Here is a 15265-nt window from a genome sequence, read left to right on the forward strand (position 1 = left end):
AACCTCAGTCTTGAACACTCTGTGATTGAGGCGCCACACCACTCTTCAGGGAGAGAATTCCGGACACCCACAGCCCTCTGAATTAAGACACTTCACCTCATTTCAGCTCTAAATAGCCGAGCCCTTTTACAGAGTTAGTGACCCATATTTCCCCAGACTCTCCAATCTCTCAGCATCCATCCTGTCAAAATGCCCAGAATCTTTTGTTTTAATGAGATTACTTCTCATCGTTTTAAATTCCAGAGAGTAGTTGATTGTTCTCATGAGGAAAGCAAAGAGAAGAGGAAAAGTAACAAATAAAGGGGAAAAGAGAGAATCAGAGAGTGAAGCACATTGAAAGTGGGTATTGATTGTGCCACTCGGACCCACTGCTGTTAGGTATTTTAACTGGGACTGAACGGGGAACCTCATTGCAGGGAGCTGCAGCATCATAAAGGCATTCCATAGGAGTGACAGGTTTTAATGTGAGGAACCACAAGGAGCTCCCTGCACTCCGTTCTCCTGTATCCCCACTTACAGAATCTTGGTTCCAAGAGTTCTGAGAACAGAAGTGTGTTTGACAGAAATCTGCAAAGAGTGGTGGTGTAGTTTTATTAATCAAGACATTTTGAACAGAGTAGCAAAAGATGACTCACTTATAAAGAGCAAAATGTAGAAGCAGTATGAGTAGGGAAAAGAGAGAGAAAGGAACAATCTTATACTGTAACAGTAGTTACCTTGTATAACAAAGTGTGCAGAAGAAATAAATGGGGCTTGTGAGAAACATGACAGAATAATCTTGGGCAACCTTAATCTACATGACAGTTGGGCTAATCAGATAATTTTTATTTACCCAGGGAATGTAGGCTTTGCTGGCTGGGCCAGCATTTATTACCCATTCCTGTTTGCTCTTGACAATGTGCTGCTGAGCTGCTTTCTTGAAAAACACAGGTCCATATGGTGTAGAGACACCCACAATTCTGTTAGAGAGGGAGTTCCAGGATTTTGACCCAGGGATGCTGAAGACACGACAATTTAGTTCCAAGTTAGGACGGGTGTGTGTGACTTGGAGGGGAACCTGCAGGTAGCGGTTTTTCCATGTATTTGCTATCCTTGTCCTGTGTTTTAGAGGTCATGGAGTTGAAAAGCCCTGTCTGAGGGAGTCTTGATTGAGTTGTTGTAGTGAGTATATACTGCTGCTACAGAAATGTTCATCAGAAATGTCGAAGAAGGTGGATGGGACTTCAGCCAAGCAGACTGCTTTGTCCTGGGATGGTGTCAAACATCTGAGTGTTTTTGGAGCTGCCGTCATCCAGACAAACAAACCCTGCACAGGCCTGGATATGCTATTGTCAATTCAAGTGCCTTAGTCATTGCCAGTTGGTCAATCCAGTTTCCTTCCTTGTATCAGACTTTATAGCACTTTGATACCATTGAATAACAAGCACGGCCAACCCAGTGGTTGGTTAAGAGTTAAGCACGTCTCTGTGGGCCAGGAGTGACAGATAAGCCAGTTGTGGATAGTAGGCATTCTTACCTGAGAGGATATTTATGAATCAAATGGAATTTTACAACCATTAACATTGGTTTTGTGGTCACCACTGAGCCTACTTTTAATATTAGAAAATAAAACTGAATTTCAATTTCACCTTCTGCAATGGTGGGGTGAAGCCCATAATCAGAGCATCAGAATGGATGTTTGGATTACAAATCCATACCACAGCACAGCACACGGGTGAATACATGTAGGCCAGACCAAGTAAAAAAGGCAGACTCCATTCTTCTAAAGGTTAATATAGACCCAGAAGGGATTTTTTTTTGACTTATGGACACTAAATTTAATTCTACCATCCAGTGGCTGTGACCTCCATAATCATAAAGTGCATTGAGAGGTTAGCCCTGGCCCACATGAACTCTCGCCCTCCTAGCTTGCCTCGGTCTCTTGCAATGTGCCTACTGGTGAAACAGGTCCACAGTCTCTAGCTCTACACTCAATCTTGGAACATCTGGCTAATAAGGATACCTAAGTCAGGCTCCTACTTATCAGCTCTGCCTTCAACACTATATTCCCAACCAAACTAATCTCAAATTTCTGAGACCCAGGTCTTGGCTCTGCCCTCTACACTGGATCCTCAGCTTTCTGACCACAGACTGCAATCAGTGAAGACAGACAGCAACACCTTCTCCATGATCATCCTCAATGCTGGTGCCCCCCATGGATGTGTACTCAGCCCCCTAATGTACTCCCTGTGCACCCACGACTGTGCGGCCAAAGTTCGTATGAGTGAGATCTACAAGTTCATTAATGACATGACCGTGGTAGGGCGCATATCAATAATGACGAGTCAGAATGCAGGAAGGAGATAGTGCTTGGTGCCATAGTGCAGTGATAACAATCTTTCTCTCAATGTTAGCAAAAACAAAAGAACTGATCATTGACCTCAAGAAGAACAGAGGAGAACATGCCACTATCTACATCAATGGAGCTGAGGTGGTGAGGATCAAGAGCATCAAATTCCCAGGAGTGACAATAGCCAACAATCTGTCCTGATCCTCCCAAGTAAATGTGACAGTCAAGAAGGGACAACAACACCTCTTCTTCCTCAGGAGGCTTAGGAAATTTGGCACATGCATAAGACCCCTCACCAATTTTTACAGATGCACCATAGAAAACATTCTATCTGGGTGCACAGTAGCTCGGTACAGCAACTGCTCTTCCCAGGAGCGTAAGAAACACCAGATGGTGAGGAATTGGGGATTTGATATCCATTGAGTAGCATGTTCTGTCAGTGCCCCGCCTCTGTGTGCTTTTGTTGGAGGTGGGCTTACAACAACAGCAGCTACCTGGTCATCAATACGGGTTGTCGTTGGGTCCAATTAATTCCTGACTCAGCAATATGTTTCAGACACCACAAGATTATCTTCCACTGTCTTATACTGTCTAACCTGTCAAGCACTTAGAGTATTTTCTGCTTTCATCACAAGAAACAGAGGTTTTGATCATTGGTGTGTGTGTGCACACGTGTCTCAGTTTGTGTGTGCCAGCCTGCGTGTGTGTGTGTTTGTGTCAGTATGTATGTGTCTGCGTGTCTGCGTGTGTGTGTGTGTGTGTGTGTGTGTGTGTGTGTGTCAGTCTGTTTGCGTGTCTGTGTGTGTGTGTGCCAGTCTGTGTGTGTGTCAGTGTGTGTGGGGGTGTGTGCATGTGTGTGCATCATGCTCATGACTAGCACCTGCATAGGATTTTAACATGGGGAATGTCGATTCTGGCTGATGAGGAAGCTCTCTCGCTCTTACTGCTTGTTATAAATATGTTGGAAGGATTGACGGAAAACCAACTTATTGAGCCATGTTGTGACACACCTTCCTTGGCATTCAGATCCTGAGGTGGGACTTGAACCCAGACCTTCTGGCCCAGAGGAACTGATATGAAGAGTGACCCCCTTTATAAATGTGTTCGTTGTCGTCGCAGGAAACAGCTGTTGGTTTTTGCACAGCTGGATCCCACAAGCACTAATGAGATAATTACAAGACAGTCTGTTTGTTGTGAGGTTGGTCACAGGAGAATGATTACCTCAGCCAATGGAGACAACTCTGAGAAAAAAATGGCCTTGGGATCTTAAACGGAAGTGAGCAGTCCCTGTCAACATGAATTATGTGGCCAAATCTCTTAACTAGGTCGTGAACCCTATCACCTTGCGGCTCAGTGAATGACAACCCACACCAAGGACCTTCTTCTGTCTCAGTTTCATGTAAGGCATGCAGGAGCATTTTAGGACATCAAAATTATCCATATGACTAAAAGAATATAGAGACACTGAGGAAAGTGCAGAAATGATTTGTGAAGATGATACCAGAAATGTAAATTTACGCTGTATTAACATGTCATAGTTTGGGCTCTCCAGGTCTTTATAGAAACTCAGGCTAGCTCTCTTAGTAATCATACAGTACAGAAGATGCCTTTGGGCTATTCAGTCTGTACCACCAAAACTACACCAAATCTACACTAGCATGCAGCCTATAGTCTTTGACGTTATGATGTTCACCCAAGTAGTTTTTAAAGGTCGCCCCATTACCTGCCTTAACTAGTCTTCCAGGTAGTGTATTCCAGATTCCCATCATGGGTGAAAAAGATTTTCCTCAATTCCCCTCTAAACTTCTTGCATTTCTCCTTGAAATACTGCCCCTCATTATTGACCCTTCAACTAAAAGCAAGAGATGCTTTCTAATACCTTATCCATGCCCCCCAGAATCTTATCAGGCCCTCTCAATCTTCTCCGCTTGAAACATAAGAATCTGAGTTTATCCAGTCTCTATCCATAGCTAACATGCTCCATTGATAAAGGAAGTCTCCTATATGCATTCTTGACTACTGTATTAATCTGCCCTGCTACCTTTTAGAGATTTGTCGACAAGCACCCTAAAAATCCCTCCGTTCCTCTGAGCTTCCTAGAGCCCTGACATTCCTTAAATACTTCCTTATCTTATTACCTCTTTCAAAGTACATTACCTCACATACATCACAGTTAAATTCCATCTGTCACCGATGTGCTCACCCAACCAATCTGTTTATATTCTCCTGTAACCTAAGACCTTCTTCCTCACTGCCAACCAGCCAGCCAGTCTTCATGTCATCTGCAGACTTAAAAAGCATCACTCCGCATTCTCATTTCCATTCTTAATATATTATCATGGACAACAAGGGACACACCACTGGAAATTGGTTCCAGTTGCACAAACAGCCTTCTACCACCACGTTCTACCCCCTACCATTAAGTCAATTTCAGATCCAATATTAAAGTTAACATCTGTTTATTGTTACAGTGTACAAGATGGTAAGGAGCATAGTGCCTGTGAAAGACAAAAGTTTCTTTGCAGGACGCAAACACATGACTGCTGAGGTCACAGTGACATCACACCTTCATAATTATCAAACACTGTCACTTTAACGCTTACAACACTTTATACTCATGTAACACCTTGAATATGATAAATATTTCAAAACACTCCACAGGTGTGTTATAAAACAAAGTATGACATTGAGCCAAAGCAGATGTTAGGTCACATTCAGGACAGGTGGCCACACAGTTATAATTTCACTGGGCTAGTAACCCAGAGCTGAATTATTCTCTAGGGACATGGGTTCAAACCCCCGATGGCTGATGGTGGAATTTGAATTCAATAAAAACCCGGAATGAAAATTTAGTCAAATTACAGCCTTATAACCACTGTTAATTGTTGTAAAAATGAATGTCCTTTTAATAAAGGAAATCTTCCATCCTTACCTGGTCTGGCTGACATGTAAATCCAAGCCCATGGCAATATGATTAACTCTTAACAACCTTCTGGATAATTGGTGAAGGCCCAGCCAGTGATACCTACATTTCATGAACTGTTTTTTAAATGACCCTATGTCTTGGTCAAGAATTTAGGTTTTAAGGAATTTCTTAAAGAGGGAAACTGTGATAGAGGCAGAGAAATGTGGGAATTTCTGAAGCTTGGGACCTTGGTATCTGAAGGCATGGTTATCAATGGTAAAGTGATTACAATTAGGAATGCACAACAGCCCTGAATTAGAGGGGTGTAGATATGAAGGAGGGCTAGAAAACTGGATGAGATTTCAGAGATGGGGAGGGGTGAGGCTGGGAATAAGAAGGGATGAGAAATTGAAGGTTGAGATGTGGCTGGACTTGAAGCAAATGTAGATCTGTGAGCACAGAGATCATAGGGATCCAGGATGTACTGGGAAATAAGACACAGGCAGCAGAGTTTTGGATGACCTTATGTTTACAAAGATAGAATGTGAGAGAGCAGGCAGCTTACCTGATCAACGCATTCTTTTATTCCTTTCTCCCTCATGTGTTTTTCTCATTTTCTTTATTGTGATGTAATCATTGAGTCTGGAGGTGACTAAAGGATGGATCAGGCTTTAAGCAGTAGACAAGCTAAAAAAAAAGTGTGAATTCAAACAATATTACAGAGGTGGAAATAGGTGATCTTAGAGATGGCTCAGGTCTGAGGTCAGAAGTTCCCCTTGGCATCAAATGTGACGCCAAGGTTGTGAACAGATTGGCTTAATTCCAGCCTAGTGCCAGGGAGAGGAAACAGCGTCAAACTGAAACAAAATATTATACATGCTGGAAATCTGTAATAGAGGGTGAAAATGCTGGAGAAACTCCCAGCAGGTCTGGGCATACCCATGGATGAAGTACAGTAATATCAGAATTGAAAGGCTAAACCTTTTTCTCTCACCACAGATGGTGCCAGACTAGCTGTGTTACTCCAACATGGGAATGGGATCGGTTGCTGGGTAACTAGTAACAAATGGTCCCAATCGCCTAAAATTTAGTTGGGGGAAATTTCTGCTCATCCAGTAAGGATGTTGAAGTCAGAGTCTGATAAGTTAGGAGAGTGAGGAGAGATGGTGGTGAATACAGAGCTGTGAACATGTGAAAATTAATACTGGGCTTGCAGACAAAGTAACTGGAGAAAATCATGTAGATGTAGGAGCCCCAGGATAGTGCGTTGGGAGATGTTAGAGGTAGTGATGTGGGATTGGGAAGAGAAACTATCACAAATGATTGTTCGGTATATCAGAAAAAGACTGGAGCTATTCTTTGTAAAATTGAGGCTAGAAGGAGATTCTTTTGGAGGCTGTTAAAATTCGAAAAAGGGTTTGGTAGGATAGACACTGAGTGAGTGTTTCCACTTGTGAGAAACAGCAAATCTAAAAGTCTCCAATATAACAGAGTTGCCAAGAAACCAAGTCAGAAATTCAGGACGGCACATCTTTAATTTGACAATGGTTTGAATGGGCAGTCTTTGGGGATGAATTACATCAGAATGTAAGAAATCGGAACAGCATTAGGTCATTCAGCCCCTGGATCTGGGTTTAGCACACAGTGAGATCATAGCTGAACTTTTACCTTAACGCCACTTTTCTGCACTATCCCTGTGTCCCTTGAAAGGTTTAATATCTAGAAACCTATCAATCTCAACCTTGGACATATGTAACAACAAAGCCTCCACGGCCCTCTAGGGCACAGTATTCCAAAGATTCACCACCATCTGAGTGAAGATATGTATTTTTAAAGGAAAATGAGAAAAATATGAGGGAGAAAGGAACAGAAAAATACAGTGATCAGATGAGATTAGGAGGGCTAAGAGGAGGTTCAAGTGGATCATAGACATTGGCTTTGACTGAAGTCCCACTCCTGCACAGGAACTGATCTTGAATGATCAGTCAGTCACTTCTCATAAGGTAGTAAAAGAGGTCATAGATCAGGGAAAAAGAAAAGATATGTATTTCTATAGAATCTTCCGTGACGTCGGGAGATCCCAGAGTGCTTTGCACCAATGACTTGCTTTGCAAAGTCTCATCACTGTTGTAATGTAAGAAAATGTGGCACTCAATTTGAGCAAGTTCGCATGAACAGCAAAATGCTAATGACGAGATGATATGTTATTAGAAAGACCCAGAAGAAAACACTGATGGGTGAGAGAAAGAGGGAGGGGAGGAGGTCCATGTGTACATGAATCAATTGGCCAGAATATCTTGTTTCTCGACATTGTATGACTTATGTAATCCTATGTAATCCCAAGCTGCCATATGAATGCAGGGTGAGACAGGGGATGTATGCCCAGCAAGTGAAGGCGAAGAGGATCAGCTTGATTTTTGTGCTCTCTCTCCTTCTCAATCACAGGTGATCGAGGATAACACGGGGGTCCGCAGAGTGGTGGTCACCCCACAATCACCGGAATGCTTTCCACCCAGCTACCCATCAGCCATCTCTCCGACACATCACCTGCCTCCGTACATCACGCACCATCCGCATCTCATCCCTCACTCGCACGCAGCTTATTATCCCCCAGTCACTGGGCCAGGAGATCTACCACCTCAATTCTTTCAACATCACCTTCCACCGACAATATACGGGGAGCAAGGTAATTGGTCAGCAAGCTCACAAATGGAATGTTGACATTGACTTCGAGGGAAGCGGATATAATAGTCATGATGTTTTTGCTGTGGTTATCCAAGGCATTGGTAAGATCCACGTATTACATACAGTTTTGATGTCCTTATTGAAGAGAGGATGTGAATGTGTTACAAGAGAAGGTCTTCCCTGGGTTGAGGGATTATCTGGTGAGGAATTGGTTTAGGTTGAGAATTCGAGTTTAGGACAATTGGAGATGACTTTTTTGAAATGTAAAAGATCCTGAGAAGATTTGACATGGCGGGTACTGAAAGGATGTTTCCCCTTTACCTGAGAGGCTAGAAACAGGGGGCATGGATTAAAAGTGACAGTCCTTTGACTGAAGACTGAGAGAGGAAAGTTTGCGGTTGGTTATCGGTCTATGGAATTCTTTGTCGAAGCAGGGTTATTAAATAGTTTTAAGGCAGAGGTAGAGAGACTCTTGACTAACAAGGGAGTCAGAGGATATCAGGCGTAGGCAACAAGGTGGAGTTGAGCCAAAATCAGATCAGCCTTGATCCTATTTGGAGAAAAAAAGACTCAACAAGAAGGCTAGAGATAATGGGAACTGCAGATGCTGGAGAATCCGAGATAAGAAAGTGTGGAGCTGGATGAACACTGCAAGCCAAGCAGAATCTTAGGAGCACAAAAGCTGACGTTTCGGGCCTAGACCCTTCATCAGAAAAGGGGGATGGGGAGAGGATTCTGAAATAAATAGGGAGAGAGGGGGAGGTGGACTGAAGATGGATAGAGGAGAAGATAGGTGGAGAGGAGAGTATGTATGGGGAGGTAGGGAGGGGATAGGTCAGTCCGGGGAGGACGGACAGGTCAAGGAGGCGGGAGTCTGGGTGGGATGCTTCAAGGGGCTGTGTGGACTTGTTGGGCCAAGGGGTCTGTTTCCACACTGTAGGGAATCTAAACTAATCTAATCTAATCCTGGGAGCATATGTAGCGGAGGTGAATGAATTGGGAATAGGGGATGGAATTTTTGCAGGAAGGTGGGTGGGAGGAGGTGTATTCTAGGTAGCTGTGGGAGTCAGTGGGCTTGAAATGGACATCGATTTCTAGGTGGTTGCCTGAGATGGAGACAGAGAGGTCCAGGAAGGTGAGGGATGTATTGGAGATGGTCCAGGTGAACTTAAGGTTGGGGTGGAAGATGTTGGTGAAGTGGATGAACTTTTCGAGATCCTCTTGGGAGCACGAGGCAGCGCTGATACAGTCATCAATGTAACGGAGTCTGAAATGCATCACAAATGCCTGAAATGACAGTAATATCATCCTGAAGAGAACTGGGTACGTAATGAAAAGGAAACATGTGCATTACCATAGGGGAAGAGTAAGGGAGTGAGACTGATTGGATAGGGCCTTTTGAAGAGCCATCACAGACATGATGGGCAGAATTACATCTCCCTATTTTGTAACATTCTTTGATCAGTGCCATGTTGGTGCTGCCTGCATTAAAATCTAGACTGCGTCTTAAACTACCCTATTCTCCCGATTCTATTTCCGTCTTCTATTTCTAATACAGTGTGTGGGGGCTTACAAACACAGGCCAGGATTTTATCTCCAGCTAGCTTTTGGGTTTTTTTTGGGAACAGTACATTCTGGAACTAATAAGGAAAAAGACTATTATAGTCTCAGTAATGTGCAATGAGACAAGATTGAAAATTATTTCAAATTAAGGATCCTTGAGGTGAAAGCGTTCACAACATGATAGAATTTTGCATTCAGTTTGAAGGTATGAAATTTGTGTCTGAAACAGGTGAGTGTCTTAAATAAAGGCACTTACAAGGTAATGAAGACATTGTTGACTAAAGTGGAATGGAAAATAGGTCAGATGGCAGAAAAGTAGTGGCAAATGTTTAGGGACGTATTTCATAATCATAAAATCCCTACAATGTGGAAACAGGCCATTCAGCCCAACAACTCCACATCAACCCTCCAAAGACCATCCCACCCAGACCCATCCCCCTAACCCTGCATTTCCCATGACTAATGCACATAACCTACTCATCCCTGAACACTATGGGCAATTTGGCATGGCCAATCCACCTAACCTGCATGTCTTTGGACTGTGGGATGAAACCAGAGCACTTGGCAGAAACCCATGCAGACACAGGGAGAACGTGCACATTCCAGACAGACAGACACCCGAGACTGGAATTAAACCCAGATCCCTGGCACTGAGGCAGCAGTGCTAGCCACTGAGCCACTCTGCTGCCCCACAACTCTCAATAAACATATATTCTATTGAGAAAGGAAGACTACACAAGACAAATGTACCATCCTTGCCTAACTTAAGAATTTAAAGTAAGTTTCAAATTGAAAGAGAAGATACGCAATGCAGCTAAGATTAGTGGTCTGCCAAGAAAAAATGTAGAAACCAGCAAAGGATGACTTGAAAGAATAAATGGAAAGAAATTGGAGTAAAGGAGAAAACTAGCAAGAAATATAGACAGTCAAAGCTTCTACAAGTATACAGAAAGGAAGAAAGTAGCCAAAATGAGTATTTTGGCTTGCAGATGGTAAGTTTGGGAAATTAATAATAAATCAGAAATATGGAAATGACAGAGACTTTAGTGAAGTATCTTATGACTGTCTTCAGAGCAGAGGACATAAAAAGCATCCCAAAGACAGTAGAAAATGAAGAGGCAAAAAGGAGAGAAGTAATTGAAACAAACATGATCACCAAACAAAACTATCGGGCAAAATAAAGGAATTAAAAGCTGCCAAGCCCACTGGAACCAATGGCCTATTTCCTAAGATCTTAAACTAAGTGCCTGCAGGTATAATGGTTGCATTGGTTCTTATCTTCCAAAATATCCTAGATTTTGGAAAGGTCACAATGGAATGAAAAATGTCAAGTGCAACAACTGTATTCAAAAAATGAGGGAGTCAAAAACCAAAAAAACTTTCGGCCTGTTAATCTAAACTTTGCTATTGGAAAAATGCACGAACCTGTTATTAAGCTGGTAGCGACAGAATATTTAGAAAATCTTGAGACAATTAGACAGAATAATTGAGTGAAAGGGAAATATATGTTGAGTTCTTTGAGAATGTAATAAGTTGGGAGGATGAAGGGGAACCAGCAGATATAGTGTATTTGGAATTCCTAAAGAGATTCAGTAAGGGGCCACATTGAAGATTACTCCACAAGGTAAGAACCCATGGTATTAGTTTGGCGTACTACAAGTAGAAGATTGGCTAAATGATCAGAGAACCTGGATAAGTGGGCAAATGTGTGAAGGCAAAGTGTTGGAATAAATATTACTGCAGTGATAATAATAAAGGAGTAAAGTGATTAGTTGACTGGAATGGTAGTCCAGAGAATGAGTTCAAATGCTGTTATTTCAAATTTTACAATTTTTAATCCAATTACAAGAAGTTTGGAATTAAAACCTCATTCTGCACCATTCCCTGATCTAACTTCTAAACTCCAAGTAATGCACAAAGAATCTACTTTTAGTATTTCTTTTTCTGTTTGTTTCTTCTTCCCTTTCTGTCCCTTTCGTATTTACGGCTATGTTTTGTTTTTCAACAGAATTTATCCCTCTCTACGGGATGTCCAGTTACATCACAAGGGAAGACCAATACAGTAAACATGACCGACTGCACAAAAAACTGAAGATCGATCGTCAGAATCGATTGAATAGCCCACCCTCAACCATCTATAAGAACCACATGAGCTCGTGTGCCACAATATACAATGGCTATGGGAAGGGACCATGTGTGGCAGGGGTGGGAGGGGGTGGAGGAACGGGTATCAAGAAGTCAGAGCGAAGAGCGAGGAGCAGCCCCAGGATGAATGAGCAGGACATTCAAGGTAAGGATCTCACCAGGCCTTGCAGACACTGTGTAGGCCTCACCTGTAGATTGGCTCAGGATCAGCTGTGATAACCATTCCTCAACACCCATCCTCTCTCTCCATCCCCACCAACCCCATCACCACTCCTTAGGGTATCCACAAGCCTGTGGTTCCCTTTACCACATACCACAGACCCTCTTAACCCTACCCCTGGACAGAGCAAGAGAGACATGTTGAAAAACTCAGCATCAATACTGCGGTGCCTCCATGTTCAACTCGGCTAAGGTTCATTTGTCTGCACTGTCCATGCCTGTGAACTCAACCATCAAGAAGGACAGGGACAGTAGAAGCGGGGAAAATTGGAAGGCAGTGACATTGTGGGAGGCTAATGTGGGTTCACGTCTCACCATGACAACTGACGAAATTGAAATTCAATGAATACATACCTGAGTCAAATTTCAATAACAGAGTCATAGAGTCATTTAGCATGGAAACAGGCCCTTTGGTCCAACCAGTCCATGCCAACTGTAATCCTACCTACCTGCTCTTGGCCCATATCCCTCCAGACATTTTTATTCATGTACTTATCCAAATATCTTTTAAATGTTGTGACTGTACCTGCATCCACCACTTCTTCTGGAAGTTCATTCCACACACGAACCACTCTGTGTTAAAAGGGTGCCCCTTGCGTCTTTGTTAAATCTTTCTTGTCTCACCTTAAAAATATGCTCCCTAGTCTTGCAATCACCCACCCTAGGAAAAAGATAACTGCCGCTTACCTTGCCTTTCCTTTCATGAATTTACAAACCTCAATAAGGTCACCCCTTAACTTCCCATGCTCCAATGCAAATAAGCCCCCAGCCTATCCAGCCTTTTCTTATAACTCATGATAATGACAACTATCATCAATTGTCAGAAAATGCATCTGGTTTACTAACGCCCCTTAAGGAATGAAATCTGCTTTCCTTACCCGGTCTGGCCTACATGTGACTCCAGACCCACAGTATGGTTGACTTTTAACTGCCCTCTGAAGTGGCCTAGAAAGCCAATCAGTTCAACAGGGACCAGGAATAGGCAACAAATGCTGGCTTTGCCAGTAATACCCACAGTCCACAAAAGAATCGAAAAACAGTATCTTCACCTGCAAGATCACCGCACTCCCCCAACTCTTCACCGCGCCCCCCCCCCCCCATCACTGCCACCAAGATGTTCCTTCAGTGTAATGTAAGATTTGTTGGGTGTTCAAGGTAGTGTATTAGCATGGATAGAGGATTGACTAACTAATACAAGACAAACAGTTGGGATAAGGAGAGGGGACATTTTGAACCTAATTAGTGGAGTGCCACAGGCATCAGTGCTGGGGTCACATTTATTTATGATATATGCGAGTGATTAGAATGAGGAAAGTGAATGTGCAATAGCCAGATTTGCAGCTAACACAAAAATAAATGGAAAGATGTTTCCCCTTGTGGGAGAGGCTGGCCACGGAGGGCATAGCCTCAAAGTGAGGGGTATGACAGAAATAAGAAGGAATTTCTACTCTAGGAGGACAGTGAATCTGTGGAATTCTTTACTGTAGGGAGGGCTGGAGACACTGGATTGTTGAGTCTATTCAAGGCTGAGATATACAGATTTTTAATCAGTAAATAAATCAAGAGTTAGGGGACAAAGGCAGGAAAGTGGAATCGAGGACTATCAGATCTGCAATTGAATGATAGAACAGACATGATGGGCCTAATGGCCTATTTCCAGCCTACATCTAATGGTCCAATGGTCTTTTGAAAGAAAATCAGGTGATGTCAATCAATGATTAATTGACAGTGACTCCGCCTTCACCCAATAGCTGGGAATTCCCCTCCCCCAACATCTGTAATCTCCCCTCATCATTTGGGCAGTAGCAGACAGCCTCTAGTTTCCATCCCCCATCGGTGGAAGGTGTAATGAGATCGCATGTCTTCACCAGCAATCACTCTGCTTTGTAAGTCTTTGGTTGCCACAACGACTGAATTTTTGTCAACTCAGGAAAGGCTATCAGTTACCAGTCTGACAAAGCACAACATATCTCCTTGTTTCAGGAATTTCCCTGGACACACTGTCGCCTTGTACTCAGTTGTGGCATGTTTCTCTCTCTCTCTCTGTCTGGCTGTCTTTCTTACACTCACGCATAGTCTGATCCTAAGCATGTGCATGCCAAACTCTTCCTTCCTAGGTTACATCTCCAGTTTTGTTTGAATCTTTCAGGTAAACCAAACAAGACGAGACCTTCCTGAGAGAAGAGAAAATTCACTGTGGTCGATTGGCCTTCTAGCAGTATACGTACACAATGTACTCTGTGTCTTACACTTCAAACCATGAGAATGTACTGTATGTGAGAGAGAGAGAGCTGGCAGTGTTTTGACTCACACACATGTCGTGTATGTTGTGTATGCATACAAACGCACACACGCACACACACTCACGCAGGAAGGTGTGTGTTCCATGAATCATGTGTGTGCAGATGTGAGAGTATGTGCTATGTGTCACAATAGTGCACTGGAAATCAAGCCCCACTATTTCCAGATTCATCTCAGATGTGAAAATTTGACTAAAATGCCGAATTACCCAATTTTACCAACCTGTCTAATTCAGGTTAAAAGGGTATGCATACCAAGTAATTATCATTAATCATCAAAATGATTACTTGTTGTCAGAAAACTGTATTGCTAACTTATAACTCTTGAACTCAAACTTCCCTTTTTAAAAAGAAAAACTCCCATACTCATATAGGCTGACACTCAAAGAGAAAATACAGAAGTATTGTGGATGTGGAAGGGGGATAAAATAGTCACTGGACAGGGAATCCAGTCGCCCAGCTGATGTTTTGAGGACCTGGGTTCAAATCCCATAAGACCAAAAGAGATGGGAGCAGAAGTAGGCAATTCAATCCATCATTCATGAGATCATGGCTGACCTGATAATTCTCAACTCCACTTTCCTGCCTTTTCCCTATATCCCTCGTTTCCTTTACTGATTAAAAATCTATCTCAGCCTTGAATGTACGTAATGACCTAGCCTCAAAAGCCCTCTACGATAAAGAATTCCACAGAATCACAGCCCTCTCAGATAAAAATTCCTCCTCATCTCTGTCTTAAATGTCTGACCCCTTTTGAGATTGTCCCCTCTAGTCCTAGGTTGTCCCACAAGGGGGAAACAACCTTTCCACATCTACACTGATCTCTGGGAATCTGGTATGTTTCAATAAAGCCATCCGTCATTCTTGTCGACTTCAACGATCACCAGCCAAATCCACTCAGCCTCTCCTGAGAAGACAAACCTTCAATACCTGATATCAGTCCAGTGAATCAGCTCTTGACAGTCTTGGTCACAGTATTCCAGTAGTAGTCTAACTATTGTCTTGTCTAGTTTCAGCTAAACCACCTTATATTGTTTTCCATTCTCTTTGAAGTAATGGCCAACTTTCCATTTGTTTTCCCTATTTCCCGCTGAACTTGGATGCTAGCTTTTTGCGATG

General features: G+C 42.8%; 1 protein-coding gene across 2 annotated transcripts in view; it reads left to right on the forward strand.

The window, feature by feature from the left end:
• fndc3ba (fibronectin type III domain containing 3Ba) overlaps positions 1–15265 on the forward strand; it is a 348395-nt gene that overhangs the window by 216302 nt on the left and 116828 nt on the right. For both annotated transcript variants that reach the window (XM_048542804.2, XM_048542805.2), the window contains 2 exons: positions 7680–7920; positions 11491–11772. In XM_048542804.2, the coding sequence (XP_048398761.1) occupies positions 7680–7920; positions 11491–11772 (523 nt within the window). The remainder of the gene's footprint in view (positions 1–7679; positions 7921–11490; positions 11773–15265) is intronic.

Source organism: Stegostoma tigrinum, chromosome 14 (genome assembly GCF_030684315.1).
Source record: "Stegostoma tigrinum isolate sSteTig4 chromosome 14, sSteTig4.hap1, whole genome shotgun sequence".
Lineage (NCBI taxonomy): Eukaryota > Metazoa > Chordata > Chondrichthyes > Orectolobiformes > Stegostomatidae > Stegostoma > Stegostoma tigrinum.